The sequence below is a fragment of the Protopterus annectens genome, chromosome 5.part0 (assembly GCF_019279795.1).
Source record: "Protopterus annectens isolate FY-2018-M chromosome 5.part0, PAN1.0, whole genome shotgun sequence".
NCBI lineage: Eukaryota > Metazoa > Chordata > Ceratodontiformes > Protopteridae > Protopterus > Protopterus annectens.
Window position 1 is genome coordinate 514,116,353 of NC_056735.1, and position 18,615 is coordinate 514,134,967.

Genomic DNA, 18,615 nt, shown 5'->3' on the forward strand with positions numbered 1-18,615 from the left:
AGAAAAAAAATGTCATGCAGTTATGAGGATTAAACAAATCTTCATTTTTGTAATTCACTATATCTAAAAACCGCCAAAAATGATACTTCAAATTTAAGCATTTGAGCTGACTGCGGATGCAGACTACAATCCACTGAGAGATGTAGCAAAATAAACCAAACTCATTTAAATGAATGAAAAAGAGTTGCAGGACTTAAGGAAGGACTTGAATGCAGATGTAATCTGGACAAAAAGATGGAGTGAAGCAGGAGACACATTAAAAAGATGTTATTCATTTCAAACAAAATGGAAACAACAGCAAGACAAAACATTTTGATAAATGAAGAAGAAATATCACTCTTACACTGTGTCATCAAGTTCATACAAATAAACGCCACTCACACACACACAGATAAACAAGTTTAGATAGACAGATATAACTGTACATATGCATGAGTACCTGTGCGTTATAACTCAAAAAACATTCTCTTAATACTAGCTCCATAAACAGCATGCATAAAAAACTGCATAAAATATGCAAAGACATGACAGTACAAGAACAGGCTTTTTTTCTTTCGGCTGCTCCTGTTAGGGGTCGCCACAGCAGATCAACTGTTTCCATTTCTTCCTGTCCTCTGCATTTTGCTGTCACACCAACCACCTGCTTGTCCTCTCTCACCACATCCATAAACCTTATCTTAGGCCTTCCTCTTTTTCCTGTTACCTGGCAGCTTCATCCTTAGCATCTTTTTCCCAATATACTCTGCATCCCTCCTCAGCACATGTCCAAACCAAAGCAATCTTGCCTCTCTGGCTTTGTCTCCAAACCTTCCAACCTGGGCTGACCCTCTAATATACTTATTCCTAATCCTGTCCATCCTCGTCACACCCAGTGCAAATCTTAACATCTTCAACTCTGCCATGTCAAGCTCAGACTCCTGCCTTTTTGTCAATGCCACTGTCTCCAACCCATATAACATAGCTGGTCTCACTACTCTCTTGTAGACCTTCCCTTTCATTCTTACTGGTACTCGTCTGTCACAAATCACTCCTGACACTCTTCTCCACCCACTCCATCCTGCCTGTACTTTCTTCTTCACCTCTCTTCCACACTCACCATTATGCTGAACTGCTGATCCCAAGTACTTAAACTCATTCACCTTCGCCACCTCTACTCCCTGCATCCTCACCATTCCTCTATCCTCCCTCTCATTCACACACATATATTCTGTCTTAGTCCTGCTGACCTTCATTCCTCTTCTCTCTAGAGCATATCTCCACCTCTCCAGGGTCTCCTCCACCTGTTCCCTACTCTCACTACAGATCACAATGTCATCTGCAACCATCATAGTCCATGGGGACTCCTGTCTGATCTTGTCTGTCAACCTGTCCATCACCATTGCAAATAAGAAAGGGCTCAGAGCTGATCCTTGATGTAATCCCACCTCCACCTTAAACGCATCCGTCACTCCCACCGCAGACCTCACCACTGTCACACTATCCTCGAACATATCCTGTACCACTCTTACATACTTATCTGACACTCCTGACTTCCTCAAACAATACCACAACTCCTCTCTAGGCACCCTGTCATATGCTTTCCCTAAAATCACAAAGACACAATGCAACTCCTTCTGACCTTATCTGTACTTCTCCATCAACACTCTCAGAGCAAACATCGCATCTGTAGTGCTCTTTCCTGGCATAAAACCATACTGCTGCTCACTAATCATCACCTCCCTTCTTAACCTAGCTTCCACTACTCTTTCCCATAACTTCATGATGTGACTGATCAGTTTAATCCCTCTGTAGTTACTACAGCTCTGCACATCACCCTTACTCTTAAAAATCAGTACAAAAACACTTGTTCTCTATTCCTCAGGCATCCTCTCACTTTCCAAGATTTCATTAAACAATCTAGTTAAAAACTCCACTGCCATTTTACCTAAACACCTCCATGCTTCCACAGGTATGTCATCTGGACCAACAGCCTTTCCGTTCTTCATCCTCTTCATAGCTATCCTTACTTCCTCCTTGCTAATCCACTGCACTTCATGATTCACTATCCGCACATCATCCAACCTTCTCTCCCACAGTACAAGAACAGGCAGTCTACCTAAATTGTCTACAGGTGATTATGTGTGTGTGTGTGTGTGTGTGTGTGTGTGTGTGTGTGTGTGTGTGTGTGTGTGTGTGTGTGTGTGTGTGCGTATGCATGTGTGTCAGCATGTATCATGTGGTGGACTTGCATCACAGCCAGGATTGGTTCTTTGCCTTGTACATGTTGCTTGCTAGGTAGGACAGGACTCTAGGTTCTATTTGAAGTCAAATAGAATAAAGAAGTTATCAGATAATGAAGAAAATGAAAGCCGGAAAGTTCTTGTCTTAAAATGTAGCTAATAACACCTTTGTTATTTCCATGTATTGCAAGGAGCTCCCTTTATCCTTTGCATTCCTTTTTACATGCATTCCTTATTACAAACAGCAATTTTATCACATCTCATAGCTGCTACTTTTTGTCTCTACAGTAAATTACACTGTATACTAAGAAATGAAAACAATATCTCAAACCCTTTTTTTCAAATGATGAAAACAAAGACTGCATCAGTATCTCTCAAGGATCACTTTGTCATGTGATGCTGACTTTTAGTATCACTTGCAATATGAAAAAAAAAAAAGAAGAAGACAGAAAATTTGTATGCTGATCAATATCTAGGAGAAAATGCAATCAAGCCTTCCACTAGGCTTAAAACAGGATTTGTACTGTACTAAACCAATTTGTTATGTTGCCAATGACATTGAAAATGATCCTTACGTCATTCTGCAAACAAATCACGAATGCAATCTTGGAACATCAGTGAGGCAGGAGGCAGCAACAGCACAGCACAGACTAGAGTTCGGCAGCTGCCCTCTAATATACAGCTAATGCGCAATGGCTAACGCTAATCATACAGATGCAACCCTCATAATTTAATGACAGGACCTGCAAACCACTCAAAGTTTGACGTGATGATGAGACTCCCTCACATTTTGTCTGCTGTAGCACATTAAGAAAACAAAATCCTACACAACAACAACACTTAAAATAGAGCACTTTTATTTTAATTTGCATATAATTGGCCTAAAAGTTTTTTATCTTGCAGTTAGTTTAGCGCAGTACAAAAAAATAAATAAAATTGTCTTTAATATAACAGTGCACAAAAAGAATCTACAAAATGAAGTAAAATGGAATAAGGTAATTTTTTTGAATAATCAACTAGGGAAGGTAAATGTATCACTTTTATTGTTAAAAAATGAAAATGTATTGTTCTGTATCATATCCTTGAAAAGAAGATAAGTCATGTCTTTACTTTTGTCTTAGTTGCTGTTTCTTTGAAACTTGTCACCAAAGACAATTGCTAAGGAAATATTATGTCCTTAATAAGTTAAGAACATAAACATTGTTTTTTCATCTGTTAACTAACCAGCTAGTCACATGTTTAAGAAGTACTTCTTTGTAGGAGTATCCTGGAAGCATTGGCTAAACGATCTGATCATTCACACAACATAAACACAAATACTTGGGTCTAGGGATCTTAACCTCTTCTGCAACATCAACAGAACTGTTTAGAGGGACAGGTATATCCCGCAGAGAAACCACTGCTCTGGAACAGACTTCTCATCCATATTCAAGAGCGACTTGGATCTATATATCTGAAACAGAAAATTCACCCCAGGACTGCCCCCTATACTACTAATGGACAGAGGTAGCTTATAAATGCTTTATCCTATGCAGGGGTCCCCTCAAATTATGTATTGTATGATCCCAGTTATCTCATTAGGGGTAATATATAATTATCGACCATGGGATGGATAAGTCCAATCTGTAACCAAATGGGATAGGTTAATTTGGGCACCAAAAGGGAAACTGGCTAGGCTTAAAATAGCCTGCTAGGGTAGCTAACCTAGTACTTGCCTATGAAACTATGAACACACACTCTGGTACTACAAGTTAATTGCAGGTTATCAGTCATAGCCTTAAAACTATGAGCCATGATACAAAAGTTTAGTTTCTGTCCATCTCTAATACACTAACAGCACATTCCAAAATTAAATTTTTTAATAGCCTCCTACTGAGCCTTAAAATCAAACTACTACTATGGCTTGCAGTCACGTTCTCAAGAAATGTGGAACAAATCTCCTATTGTCTTCTAAACTGCAACTCACATACTACCTTAGGAAAATTCATGTTAAGCAGTGTTTCGAAAGTATGAAATCCTAGATCTGCTGGATTACTTGATGACCACCGTAACGGCCCCATCTACTCAACCAAGCTGGATTACTTGATGACCACCACAACGGCCCCATCTACTCAACCAGCACACTTTCTTTTCTATGCTCTCAGTGTTTAGTGCACAGTCTTACACAAAGACTACCCTCAGCACTTATGTTAAAAGACTAGCTAATGATAACTCAGAGGTATAACCAGGGTGGAGCGAAGGGGGCAGTCACCCCAGGCGCAAATGTTCCAACACATGATTGGCATATGCAGATCAGTCTTTGCTACATTAGTGGTATTCAAATATAATGCATGTGCAGACAAGGCTGAACAGGTTCCGTGTTTGGTCAAACCGATTACTGCATATTTCACACACAAAGTTAAAAAAAAAAAAAACATAAGACAGAGCTTTTTTCCACTTGGTACTAGAAAATGTTTTTTTTGAGAATTTTTGTATTTATTTATTTGGTCCACGAATACAAAAGGCCTTTTTTTCTCTCTCCAACTTTAAGCTGAGGAGGTGCTATATGAAGAAACAGCACAGAACACCAGAACTGCTAATTACAGTTCAGTGATACCTATGTAGAGCAGTCAACAAAAACTAGTAGCTTAATAACATTAGTACAACTCATCACCTACATTTCTCAGACAAGAGTATCTCCAGCTCGTGTATCTCTTGTTATTACACTTCGAACAACTAGTGCATATTACAATATCACCTACCAAGAACGGCCATCATCTACCACCCTTCAGTCTGATAATTAATTCTGACCTTCTACAAACTCTACTTAAACTTAATAATTTCTTCTAAGTACTACAATCCACTTTGTTTCCTATGAGTTCCAGCTACTATCACACCCATGTGCCATTTTTACATAAATTAACTTCAGCATTCCCACTGCTTCTTAAACATCTTACATGGACAGCATAATTCCTTCTAGATTGATGTAATCCACTCTACTGTCCTTGCTTAACCAGTCCACTGCACACTTTCAACTTCAGTGGCTTCCTGTATCATTCACACTGACCCAGCCAGCATCCTTCATTTGCATAGCTAAGGCGTCCGTCCACCCATGCAACAGTAATGACACTCCAAATGTGCAAGCCACACATACAATATGGTGTTTTCACATGTCTTCTGAAATTCTAATTCCTTTGAAAGCAGTTTTCTGAGACATCATTTTGAAGCATGCAAAAATGTGACAATTCTTATGATGGAAAATAAGTAAGTTTGACATAACCTTACTATATTCAAAAGGACAGTTTATAGGCATCTGCTGAAATTCTGTAGGCTATAATTGTGATCTCTGTAAAAACAAAACATTGCGGGGGGATATGTGTATGCCTTTAATGAATTATTGAACATTCACAAGAGCAAGTGTTCAAAGAGTGACAACTTTAGAGCAAATCTAAAGTGATTGAAAATACAAAAAAACTAAAATTATTCTTTCTGCAGGGTGGCATGCCCCACTGCACTCCACACACCATGATAATTATATATACTAACTCAGACTGTGGAAGTGCAAAGTGTAAAACAGTTCCCATGCTTGCAAGATTAGGTTTCACACTTCTGACAGGGCCCAGTTTACAAAGAAGAAAACAGAGGCTGCACAGAAAAATACTGCCTGCTGTTTGGGGCGACAGTACTGCTAAAAGTCTTCAGCATTTGAGAACCACAACATTTTACTATGGCTTAAAAATGTCCATAACACTGACTCACTCATTTGCTATCTGGCCAACATACTGACACTTTAAGACCCTTTTCAGCCCTGCCCCAATCTGCACTGTAAGGATAAAGGTGAATACCGTGTTTGGGGACCATTCAGAGTGGCCAATTTACCAGTATACTTTTGTAGATGGAAGGAAACTACAGGTCAGGCAAGAATTTCACTGAGATACAGTGAGAAACTAAAACTATATCCAGACAGAAACTGCAGGTCTAGAGAAATCCACACAGAATGGAACTTAGTGGATCTATGAAGCAGTTAAATATCTTCCCAACTCTAACTTACCTTTCTGCCCCATTCACATTTTAATAAAACTGTAAGGTACAATGCTGGAAAGCAAAGGATACACTCAAATATGAATGAAGTGGTAGACATCTGGCAACATTTTATTTTAAAAAATTAACCCAGTGATGTGAAGTATGCTTTCAGTGGCAACACCACTGAGATATAGTTATTCAGTTTGCTGACACCTTCTGTCTGTGGCAGAATCTATTGTCTCATGCATGTACGTAAACAGGAAAGGATATTAAAAATGTCTAAGAAGTCAGGCTTACTCAGCTTGCTAATACAACAGTTTCAAAATGAATCTAAATCAGTGTGGAAGCTACAGTAAAATTCAAGGAGTGTGAAAAAAGAATTCCAAGAATTCAAACCTTCAACAAATGTTGTAAATGTAGTCTGATTCTTCCAACATAAACAGTGCTTCTCAGGCAAAAACTATGTATTGAACTCCAGAGACAGTTTCAAACAGATTTTTTTTTAGAAGACTAGTATTACAGAGCATGGTAGAGAAATCAGAATTTCACACACATGATCAGAGTATTTTATCTGCTATGTGCTTTTTTTCTCTGTGGCATGCCTTCGAAGTAAGGAAAACCAACACGGACAAACACCGTTACCATTGTTTATGGAAGCTGTCACCAGCAGATGGAGCTGGCAGCCCACAAGCATTGTCATCATGTTAAGTGCTGAGCAGGAAAGGAGGACATTACCTTATATTCCTGAACCTTGCCATTCTGAGCATCCTCTGGGGGTGGTTGCCAGGAAACCATGATAGCAGTCCCATTCCCACCACTTGGAGCAACGGTTACACTTTGAGGCGGAGCACTTGGAGCTGTTAAAAAAACAGAAAAGTAAACTGTATTACACAGCAAAGTCGTGGTCAGCAGTCTTATAGACAGACACACACACACACACTGTTACTGTATATATGTTTCAGTCATAAAAAGTAAAAATGACCACAATGTTCAGTAAATGTTTTCTTTAACACATATTCATTGACATTATAGACTGGTATGGTTACACCAGCACAGTTATACAAGGCCTATTTTCACATCAAAATTTTCACAATTTATCTTACAGCATTTCACAGCTCTAAGATAATGCATGGTGAAAACATAGCAGTAAAAGAACATAGATCACTTGACAAATTTATGTTTTGGGACTGTCAATACTGGCGTGATGTGATATTTAAAATAACTAAGTGTGTTACTTATAAGTTTAGTGGTCAACTGTTCATTAGCTGCCCCTGGGTTGAACCATTTCTCTGTAGCTGGTTAAAAGTAAATCCCATGATAGCTAAAAATCCAGACACAAAATATGTGTGAGGCTATATCAGAAGCTCTGCCAGACATGTTCTTCTCAGTCTGTGGGTTGTTTGAAGTTAGAAATGCATAGCAATCTGTGTGCAGCAAAATAGATCACCTCAGACCCAAATGCTTCTAGTCTGACAGGGTGTAACAGCATCTAATGAGCTGTCAGACATGGGTTTTCCCTTTGTTACATCATTCCAGCAGCTGAGTAATCTGTCACAATAAGGATAAATCTTTTCTCTAACAGTATGGGAATACAAAAACCTTCTATCACAGATACGTCTTCTGCATTTACTTTTTCTACTGATAAGATACAGAAATATTAAAACCGAGAACATTTTAACTATGGACACAAATTACAGTAAAGAGACGGTAGTCTCAGTTGACATAACAGTAGCCAAGGCAGCAGTGGTCAACGAATCTCTTAATTTTTCTGGCTGATCACTACTTCATTTTTATGGCACTGACTGCGCTGGGAGGTGCAGGGTGGCATTTACTGAGGCCTTTCATCACAGCTGACTGTGCTGGGGGGGTTGGGGGTGGCATTTATTGAGGCCTTTTAGACATAACTCTCACCCTGCTGTCATCTAAAATGCAGTGCACCTTGTCTGGAAAATGGCAAGCATTTTATTCTAGAAATGTGTATTAAAATTCAGATTGATTTAGATACTTACAGTCTGAGCACCATTACAAAAATCATTACCACAATATAAATAAAGACTATAAAGAGTGAAAAATTAAAACATAAATTAAGAATTTAGAACATAATTTTGTTTATAAGATTACTCAACATATGTTGTTTCAATCTGCATAAAACATCATGTTAAAATATTCAAAACATACATCACCGATTCCATACAGCCTTTGTAATGGGTAATATTGCATATTCATTGCGTATATCAGCTCCTTTTCTAATCTTCAACATTATACTGAAGGTGGCAGCGATCCTGTGAACTGATAGTTCCTTTATACACAAAAGTGCAGCCATCCCTTTGAAAGTGGCAGCGATCCTGTGAACTGATAGTTCCTTTACATACAAAAGTGCAGCCATTTCTTTGAAGGTGGCAGCGATCTTGTGAACTGATAGTTTCTTTATACACAAAAGTGCAGCCATCCCTTTGAAAGTGGCAGCAGTCTTGTGAACTGATAGTTCCTTTATACACAAAAGTGTGGCCATTTCTTTATTGTCTCCTACTAAAACTAGGTAACTGCAAAGAAGCACAGAGTATAAAGTGCAATGTTTTCCAATTCAAGCAGAGAAGCAGTGGCAAAATAGTGCAAGGATACTGAAACAAGGTTCTGGACAGGTCCTTATCGTCCTGTCATGGGCAGGTTTGTCTACTGTACACACTGAGGGGGAAAGTGTCTCAGTGTACATTATTAAATGTCACAAACAGACTATATTTTAGAAACTTGTATGGAAAATGTCATTATTTTTTTAAGTGCTGGGCATCTGGTAAGCTGTGTTAACTGATTCATTTGTACAATTAATCATTCACTGATGTGCTTCTAGGAGAACAAGACACTTTTGTTGGTATCTTTCTGTAAAGACACAGTTGGTGGCTGTGGCACATGTGGTATATGTATAGCTTTGTGTGAAAAGATAAGACTTTAAAATGATACATCTCAGCTGTCTGCATTGCAAAAGATTCTGTGCATTGAATAAAACAGGTTGCAGGATCTTTTCCACATTAACAAGGACAAAAGATGCATTACACATCTAGTTAGCTATTAGTAAAGTATCTCTCCTCCTTTTAACCCCCTTTGTGACTTACTCATTATGTTGACTCTATTATTTGCCAGCAGTTGGAAGTAGGGTACAGGCATCTCTCAGTACTTTTTTGGCTTGCAAGCAAGGAACTGTGGACAACACTTATTTGCTGCTAAAAGGTGAGTTCATGTAAAGGTATCCTGAAGCACAGTTGGTTGAACCAGTGTCCTGAACTGGTACTGTGAGCCATGCCCCCATCCTTCCTATCTCAGCCATTCAGGTCCATTTCTATGCCCTGTCCCCATCCTGCCATCAGTATAATTTCTTTTAAATTGTAGCAAACAGTTGCTACAGCTTATAAAATGTCTGCAAAGAGTGCTACAGCTCTCAGGTTTAACTTATAGCAAAAAATAGTTATTTTTACTTTTAAACAGTAGCAAGCAGTTGCTGCAGTTTAGATCACACATGGAGCGCTGCAGTGCTCTGGTTTGTCTGCAAATGCAATACTTGCTTTTAAAAGCCGGTACTGCATTAATGCAAGATCAGGAACGGTGGGTCATACCCTTGCACCCAGGGCAGTTGCCCGTCTCGCCCTGCCCTAGCTATGCTACTGAAGGTATCTCTCGACATTAGAATTGTGCTAAGACATGATTTCAATCTGCCATTTTTCTATAGCAGGTTTAATTAATGTCTGAGATCTGCTGACTGATGAGCAGCAAATCTCAAGATGACGGGTTGCCTGTACTGGCTTGCAGTGTGCCAGTTCTTTTGAATTTTCTGACTGCAGAACTGCATGAGCATTCTATTGGCTGGTTATTTATGGCCAGTAATAAAACTGATCTGCAGGCTGGAGTGCTGAAATGAAACTAAGTAAGCAACATCCCCTTCACCACCTCTAGTTCTATACCCTCGCCCATTGTACAAATTGTTGTTGAACTGAATGAATCCTGTGTATACTCTACTCTGTAGCTGCAGTTCTACAGTAAAGTGCAATACACACACACACACACACACACACACACACACACACACACACACACACACACACACACACACACACACACACACACACACACACACACACACACACACACACACACACCAACACTTTTAGTCTACCAATGCTACATTGTCCCCAGCTCATTGATACCCTAATTAAGCAAAACTCTGGAATGGTCTTTAACCAGAGTCCTGCTTGGGGGCAAGTTCAATACTTACTCATTCCATTATTTTGCTGAAACCATGAACAGACTTTAACATGGATCTTGCAAAGGGGTGGGGGGAGGCAAGTTCAGGAGTACTTCATTCAGTTGTTTCACTGAACTGGAAATCATTGATTTACCTTGATGAATTTAGAGTTGACAAACTGTATGTTGACCACAGGCAGGGAACCAATAACCACTGGGTCTATGTCAGATAGACGAAAATGCAATCTGTCGAACCCTCATATGAGCGAATAATCATAACATCGAAATTTGTATTGGGGGGGGCTGCCCCCCCCGCTAAATATATATTCCTACTCCAAGGTTGCACTACAGTGAGGAAAGGGCAAATATCCCACTCTTCACTGTACTGCAATCTCAAAATACCACTTCCGATGTTACGATTATTCGCTCATATGAGCGTTTGAGAGATTGTGTTTTCGTTTACCTGAAGAAGACCCTAACCAGTGATAGCGAGACAGACAGAGTGAGGGATACAGCTGTATTAATGAGAAAACAGCTTAAAAACAACCTTCGTTAACAGCTGTAGCCCTTTTGCTAATGCTGCTGCAACCTAAGAGGTGATTATAATTTAAAAAGTGACTTTTGCAGATGTAGATCTCCCTTAAGAATGTGCCAGGATCACACCCAACACAAATACAGGTACTTCCCCCGAAATTGCCAGTAAGCTTCAAGACATGATAGACACCATACTCACAAAGACAGGGAAAGCTTTCATTGCTGTGAAATCATGACTCTGTAACTACACATGTATGAATGTCTTCAATTTGCAAGACAGCATCAAGTCTGGGTATTTTTTGTTTAGACTCATGGCATTTAGTATAGTGCACCTTTTGGCATGTACGTGTTTAAACATATCACTCAACTTGACAGATATTAGTATTAGTGATTCATAACTAAAAAGATCAGTGGCCTCAAAAATCTTAGTTATCAGGACAGAATGGCGGCCCTGACTCTGTAGTCAGTCTCTTACAGAGTACGTCATGGAGATACGAGTCTGACCTTTTGAACTGTGAAAGATCTTACCCTCTGTAAACCTCCTATTCCTTTGCAGAGCAAATGGTATCTCAAATACTCGGTTAAAGGAGCTAAACCTTTATCATCAGATGAAAAAGACACTTTGGCATGACAGATCCATATCCCAGCATACCCTGCACCACTGAAACAAACTTCCACTACATGTCAATCAGAGTAACACTTTTGCACTTTAAGAAAAAACTAGACAAATGGATGGGTAGCCTCAGTTTACCCCCTGGTCTATCTTGCCTTGCCTTCCTTGAGGCTGGAGGGAACTTCAGAATAGGATTTTTTGGCTATCATTGTAATGGTCTGCAGACCGACTACCCAGTACTTAACTATGAATCTACGAACAGCACTACAACTACATCCTTGATGGAAATTAAATGCTCTCATAGACCATATCAGCACTTCATTTCTTGTCACAGTTCATCTAAAATGTTGCATCCCTGAGTTCACATGCAAAATCTAAGGCCCTTTTGGTAACAGCAGCCAAACTTTCAGACCGCTTCACAGCTGATTTCAGAAACAGCCATTTTTAAATATGGTGTAAATTCATAATGGATAGAATCAAGCAGCAACATCCATAACAGCTGTGTTATACACAGATTATTTTCATTACCTTCCTCAAGGGTTTGTGCAAACTTTGCTTCACTGTCTGCCCCCTGGAATTCATTAAAGAAAGGACGGACTTTAATCTCATAGTTCACTCCTTTCTTGAGCTCGGGAATGACAGCACTGTTCTTCGCAGGGGTTCTCACATCAAGAGTTGTCCAGTCGGTGTCCACATGTATGCCTGAGATAGGCCTGTACAAAATCTTGTATCCTTGGATGTACTGAGATTGTTGATCCACCTTAAAGAATATAGAAATAAACAAATCAGTACATTAAAAAAAGACAATCTGCTATTTTTAACTAATCTTTACAAGGTCATTCTAAACCCTATAAACATGATACAGGCAGTCAGAGTAAGTGCTATATAGCTATGGAAAACATCTGAACCAAAAAATGTTATAAATGCCCAACAGTACTGGGCAGATACACAGCAATACATTCATCTTGTTTTTATTTCTTAAATCTTGATACTTCAAAATAGCATATAGATGCTATGAACTGCTATAATGACAGCTGTGAGTAAAGCAAAAGGCTGACAGCAGAAGTGCAGGCCATTCTTAGATGGGCTCTTCTGCCATTTTTTCAGTAACATACAGTGTGCATTCACCAAGAAGGAATATTGACAGTTTCTGTCAACCCAGAATACAGTAAATATATATCAAATGACTTTACTGGGAAAACAAAAACTTGACAGTGATTGGAGAGACAAATCAGTTACACTTTCTACACTGTGTTCTACCTTTGAACAGTAATATCATTATTATTTTTAAATGACCTTCTCTAGCCTTCAAACGTCATGTCTCAACCAATGCACACACATTAAAAATGTCGCACAGAAGGCCAGTCTTCCCATCGCCCTCTTTGCCAGTGGTAGACTTTATCCAATTCATTACTAGTCTGGGTATCAAACCTTACCAGTAATGATGAGTAGAACGTGCTCTCTGTTATTTTCTGAATTCTGAAATAAAGGATAGCATCCACTGTCATATACTTTCCCCCACTCACACCCAGGGCAGTGCAAAAACATAACTTTCACCGTTGCTGTCCATTTTTTTCCCTCCAAACTAGAAACCTCTCTATGCTCAGTGGGAGAAAACAGCATTTTGCATTAAATACTACAATGCATTTCTAAGGGCTTTTCCATCTCTGTATCCCATATTGGGCATACATGTGATAAGAACAACTTGACCATTTTTTAATAATTTTTACACTAAATGTTAGCAGACTATTTACAGATTGAGTCTTCACCTTCAGTAGCATTCAGAACTACAGTTATGTGGCTAGATTACATGTTACGACAGAAGTCCTACATCATCCACCATCAAATTTATGTGGCAGTTCTGCTGCTCACACTCCAATTACTTGAGCTCCTTTTTACTATCTTCATCCAAACATTTTGCTTTCTATCTGTACTACAGACAACAACATAATATTTTCTGAATGTGTAAAGCTCAGGATCCCCTTACACATCACCATGTCCTTTACTTATTTATTTATTGCCCCTTTTATAAATAGATGCTTACGATTATTAATTTCTAGTAAAGAATACTACATACTGACACATGGTTTCCTCCAGTCCCCTGTATGCACTTCTCATTCAGTTGTGTTTATGTTCAGATTAATAAATGCTCCCAGCTGTGTAAATGCCTTCGTAGTTATGTCATAGTATACACATGCAATATTGTTATTGTAAAAGCATCTGCATTTGCAATAATGAGCTGACAACACAGTACTGTAATACTGAGACTGCTTGCTGTTTACAACTTTTGACATCATTATTAACGGCTTAAGAAGTGAACTGAATAATGCAATATTTAATGGGGTCTCTTGAGTTTTATCATTTTAAAAGAGCAGATTCTCTACCATCCATCTCCATCCATTAATCATACTTTTAGCATACAGGAATGAAAGTGCAAGTAATCATTACAGTTCTTCAAGAATACGCATAGTCAAGAAAACTAACAAACAGCCACATTAAAAAAAGTCATATTAATATTACTGAATTCAAGTTTCATAATGATGGTTGTATTTACAGAATTTCAGGCATTTCTCAAAAGAAAAACACATTTTTGTTAATATCTTTTTTCTTTATTCCCCCTACATGGCCTTTACCAACTACGTGTGGTTGCTACGCTTCTTGGTGTAGCATAACTTTCATTAATATTTCACTACTTATACTTGTTAAAATTAATATTTGTTAATGACCAATGCTTGATTCTCCCTTTTTGTAACTTAGCTTTATTACCCTGTCAAGTAACATTCATGTATTTCCCTTCCAAATGAATTTCATTGCACACTTTCCCTAAATGGTTAGCTATGTGTGATACAAAGCCAACAGGAAATTCCATTACTGACGGTCATACTGCTTCTTAAGTTTCTTGCAGTTCAGTTTTAATTTCTGCATCTGTTCTACATTTTAACAATTCTTTGTACAATAATCCACTCAAGTTTACACCTAAGAACAGATGAGCGGACTAAGTGCCTGTTTTAAACTAATAATCTGTTATTCTTCTGTATTGTTATATTACTGGTAAGATAAGGTCTTCCTCTAGAGCCATATCTCTCTCTTCTTTATTCTCCACATGCCCTGTGTTTTTAAATAAAAATACTGCTACTCCTCTCTTGCATTATATTCTTAACTAAAAAAATGATTCCAGCATTTCCTCACATTTAATCAAATGTTCATTGCAGTACTGCATTTTTGTATTTGCATGTAACATTCCTTCCTTCTAAACAAGGTATTTTTGACAGATGAATAACAAGGTCTATGGTGATTAACCAAAATCTGACACATAGACGGTAGTTTTTCACTGAATAAGCCTAAAAATCTTGAAGCTTTTTCCAAACAAGATTTTTTTAATGGGGGCAACACACACACACACACACACACACACACACACACGCATGCTTGGTTGTTCTCCCATTAACTTACCCCACTCTAAATGCTGTTAACATTAGAGTCGCTGCACTTTGTGGATTGCTATTTGCAAGTGTGATGAGGGTAACAAGGCACTTGTATACGGCTTCACTTGTTACCATCTTATTTAACTTGCCACAGGATGTCTACTGGTGCATAGTCAGACTGAAAAGGAGTGGTGTGAATGATGCTTCCACTTCTGAATCTGATCCGCTGCTTGGCTGCAGCAAAGGAGGATCATGCATTCATTTTATGTCACTATCACCTGCCACCAAACAGGAAGTGAAAAGTATGGAGAAGAAAACAACTTAAGGTAAAGCTGGGAAAGACTTCAGGTGAAAACATGCTAGCCAATAGGCTGCAAAATAACACAATTACTAAACGACAAGTTTATGCCAAGCTTTTTGCATCCTATATTTTAATGCATCATTTTTGAATGGAATAACCCCCTCTCAAATGCAGCTTTTTTTGTTTTGAAAATATATGTCCCTTCAGGAAATGATGGACTTTCTTGAGATATCAGACTATGGTTCTGAAGTAAGAAAAAGAGCACCTTGCACCTTCAGAATTTTTATTAGTTGCTTAAGGCTTATACAACACTTATAGGAAAGCACAATCAGTCATCCAGTACTAGCAACAGATTAATGGGAGAAGCAAATTAAAACCGCATGTAATAACAGGTTTATGCATTTTAATACACGTGGTAGTCCAGTGATTAAGAAGAATTCAGTAACAGTTGGAAGATACCACCAAGCCCACCTAAAGGATTACATGATGAAAATGAGGCGGGAAAGGGAGTGGTTATACATTACTATAAAATGTAAAATTAATGAATATAGTGACTGTAACAATCAGCTTAAATCAGGCTACAAGGGAATAAATAAAACAAAGTAAGCATCTCACCCCAACAAAACATCTTGGTACTGAGTATTATGAAATACTGTTACAATGCACTTACAGTCCACTGCACTTCAATCGAGGAAGAGGAAAGGACGGCAGGATTGTGAAGATGAAGAACAACATCTCCGAGCTCTTTCTGAACTTGTTTGTGATCCACACCCTGACTTGTAGGGGGAACATCTGAAATATTTTTCAAAAAATAATTTGGTCAATTTAGCATTTAGTTTGCCTTCCATACACATATGCAAAACAACATAAGGAAAGAATGAAAGTACACTGAAGTATTAATTAGTAATGCTAGGATAATTACATTATAAATAACGTCAATATGCTATAAAAAACAGTACTCCCTGGTTCCCTGGTTGTATTTTGCTATCTGTACTACTGATCCAGAGTTCAGACTACATGATTTTGTCTGCCATTCAGTTCAGAGGATTAAGGTTATGACCTTTTAATAAACTGCCTCCTGTATTTCAGGGTTTGATCCTCCCAGCCTCACTTTACCTACTGTATGATTCTGGCAAAGTCACTTAACCAGACAGCTGTCTATGGTCACCCCTAAAAAAAGGGAAAACTGAGGCCAGTAGGCTTGCCTGTTTATAAAAAGAATCAAACAAGTGGAGAGTAACTCTCCTTTGTATATCGTATTGGTGCTACTCCCACCTTAAAAACAGGTAAAATAAGGACAGTATTGCAGTAACACAATTTTTTAAAGGATGAAAATCCTCTTTGCTGCCAGCATGTCTGCCTCTATCCATCAAGTAAAACATAAAATGTAAAATGTTTATGATCATTTTGGTTTTAGCTACCAACTTCACAAAATAGTTGAGGTATTCACCAAATCCCAAGACAATATATAATCTGAAAGATTAGGCGACTCCTAAATTTACACCCACTGAGCTTTAAAGTGCTGTTACAGATGATGACATGAAGTGTCTTCGCTCATGAGTTTATGTAAACAGCTCTAGCAGAATTTTTTATTTTCTCCGATATACTTGATTGTTCTTTCAGAAAGAACACAATGAATGAGTAGTTACTGTTCCATACCATTTCAATCAAATCTCTTCCTAGTGAAATGCAAGTTTTAGGTCCCTATAACACCAACACTAAAGACTGTGTAACTGTCACAACAAAGACAACCCTGGAACATATAACAATTGGAGTGTATAGACCACCAAAGTCATGTGCAGATGACCTACAGGAATTCATACATTTCTTGCATGAAATACAGGAGGGAAAAATATTAGCTAAGGACTTAAATTTACCAGAAACAGACTGGAATAATATTGATTCTACAATTTTAGTAAGGAACATATTCAAAGCATATATTCAGGAACAATTGCTTCAGATTGTAAAAAAAATCTACCAGAGGACGGAATAGACATAGAAATGTGTGTTCCCAAAGAAATTACTGTAACTTCATGTCAAGTTTTACCACCATTGATGTGCAGTGATCATGGGGTTATAAAGGTTAATTTGTTGCTAGATAATTCTGCCAAACTGAAATCTAAGCCAATGCACAGAAGGTTAATTACAGATTTTATGGAAGCAAACAGTCACCATGTAAAACTAACTGGTGTGAGTTGTTCAGTGGAAAAACTGCAGATGGAAAGTTTTGAAAGAGAAATTGTTTGAGTGCAAAAAATCAAAAAAATGTTTAACACCAGGATCTAGGCATACAACATCAGGCAGATATATTTCCATAACAACAATATATCTAATTAAAAGAAACAGAAGAGAGGTCAAACTACATCTTTGAAAACTGCAATAAACAAGCTGGACAAACAGATTAAGCATAGTGTGAGACAAGATCGAGAAAATGTATATAAAGATATTGAGCATAATAGGAAACATTTTTATAGATACATAAGATGTGGAAGGAGTAAAGACACAAATTGATAAACTGTGTGCAGATTCTAAAATGTATTCTCAGACTCAACAGATTATAGATATATTTACAAAATCTTATGCAAAACAGCTTGGCTCCACAAAAGGGGTGTTAAGTTGTCCTAGTGACATCCAGGTAACCCCAGATACTGGAATCAAATTAGATTATATTGAAAATGAACTGCGCAAAATGGAACCAAACAAAGCACAAGGAGGAGACGGAATTAGTAACAAAGACCTGAGGACACTTCTGCAAGAACTTACAGTATCATTATAACTATTCACTAGGTCATACAAATATGGGAAGATTCCTCAAGATTGGAGACATGCGCTTATTAAACCTGTTTTTAAAGGAAAGGGGAGTAGGACAAACCCAGAATCATATAGACCCTTAAGTCTACTTTCATGTTGTGTGAAAATAATGGAGAAGGTAATACTGGATAAGTTACTGTCATAACCGGATAGGCTGGGGACTTGAAACCATATATCAGCATGCATATGTTGAAAATAGATCTATTACCACCTGTAACATGATGTTCTATAACAATAAAACAACAGCTATGAATGAAAAATTGTGCTGTGTTGTAATTTATATAGATTTAACTTCAGCATTTGACAGGGTCATACACATAACATTGATCAATAAATTAGTACAACTAGGTACTGATGTACTCTTGATAAGACAGATAGCTGCATGGCTTACAAATAGGACATGCCAAGTATCATACAGCAACTGAACAGATGAAATCCTTGGTTACAGTCGGGGTGTCCCACAGGGCTCTGTACTAG

At 38.1% G+C, this 18,615-nt stretch overlaps 1 protein-coding gene across 3 annotated transcripts in view; it reads right to left on the reverse strand.

Annotated features, from left to right (window-relative positions):
* The window catches only part of ROBO1 (roundabout guidance receptor 1), a 1,916,411-nt gene that overhangs the window by 183,909 nt on the left and 1,713,887 nt on the right, over positions 1–18,615 (reverse strand). For all 3 annotated transcript variants that reach the window (XM_044072442.1, XM_044072441.1, XM_044072443.1), the window contains 3 exons: positions 15,998–16,119; positions 12,130–12,361; positions 6,957–7,078 (listed from right to left, as the gene is read on the reverse strand). In XM_044072442.1, the coding sequence (XP_043928377.1) occupies positions 6,957–7,078; positions 12,130–12,361; positions 15,998–16,119 (476 nt within the window). The remainder of the gene's footprint in view (positions 1–6,956; positions 7,079–12,129; positions 12,362–15,997; positions 16,120–18,615) is intronic.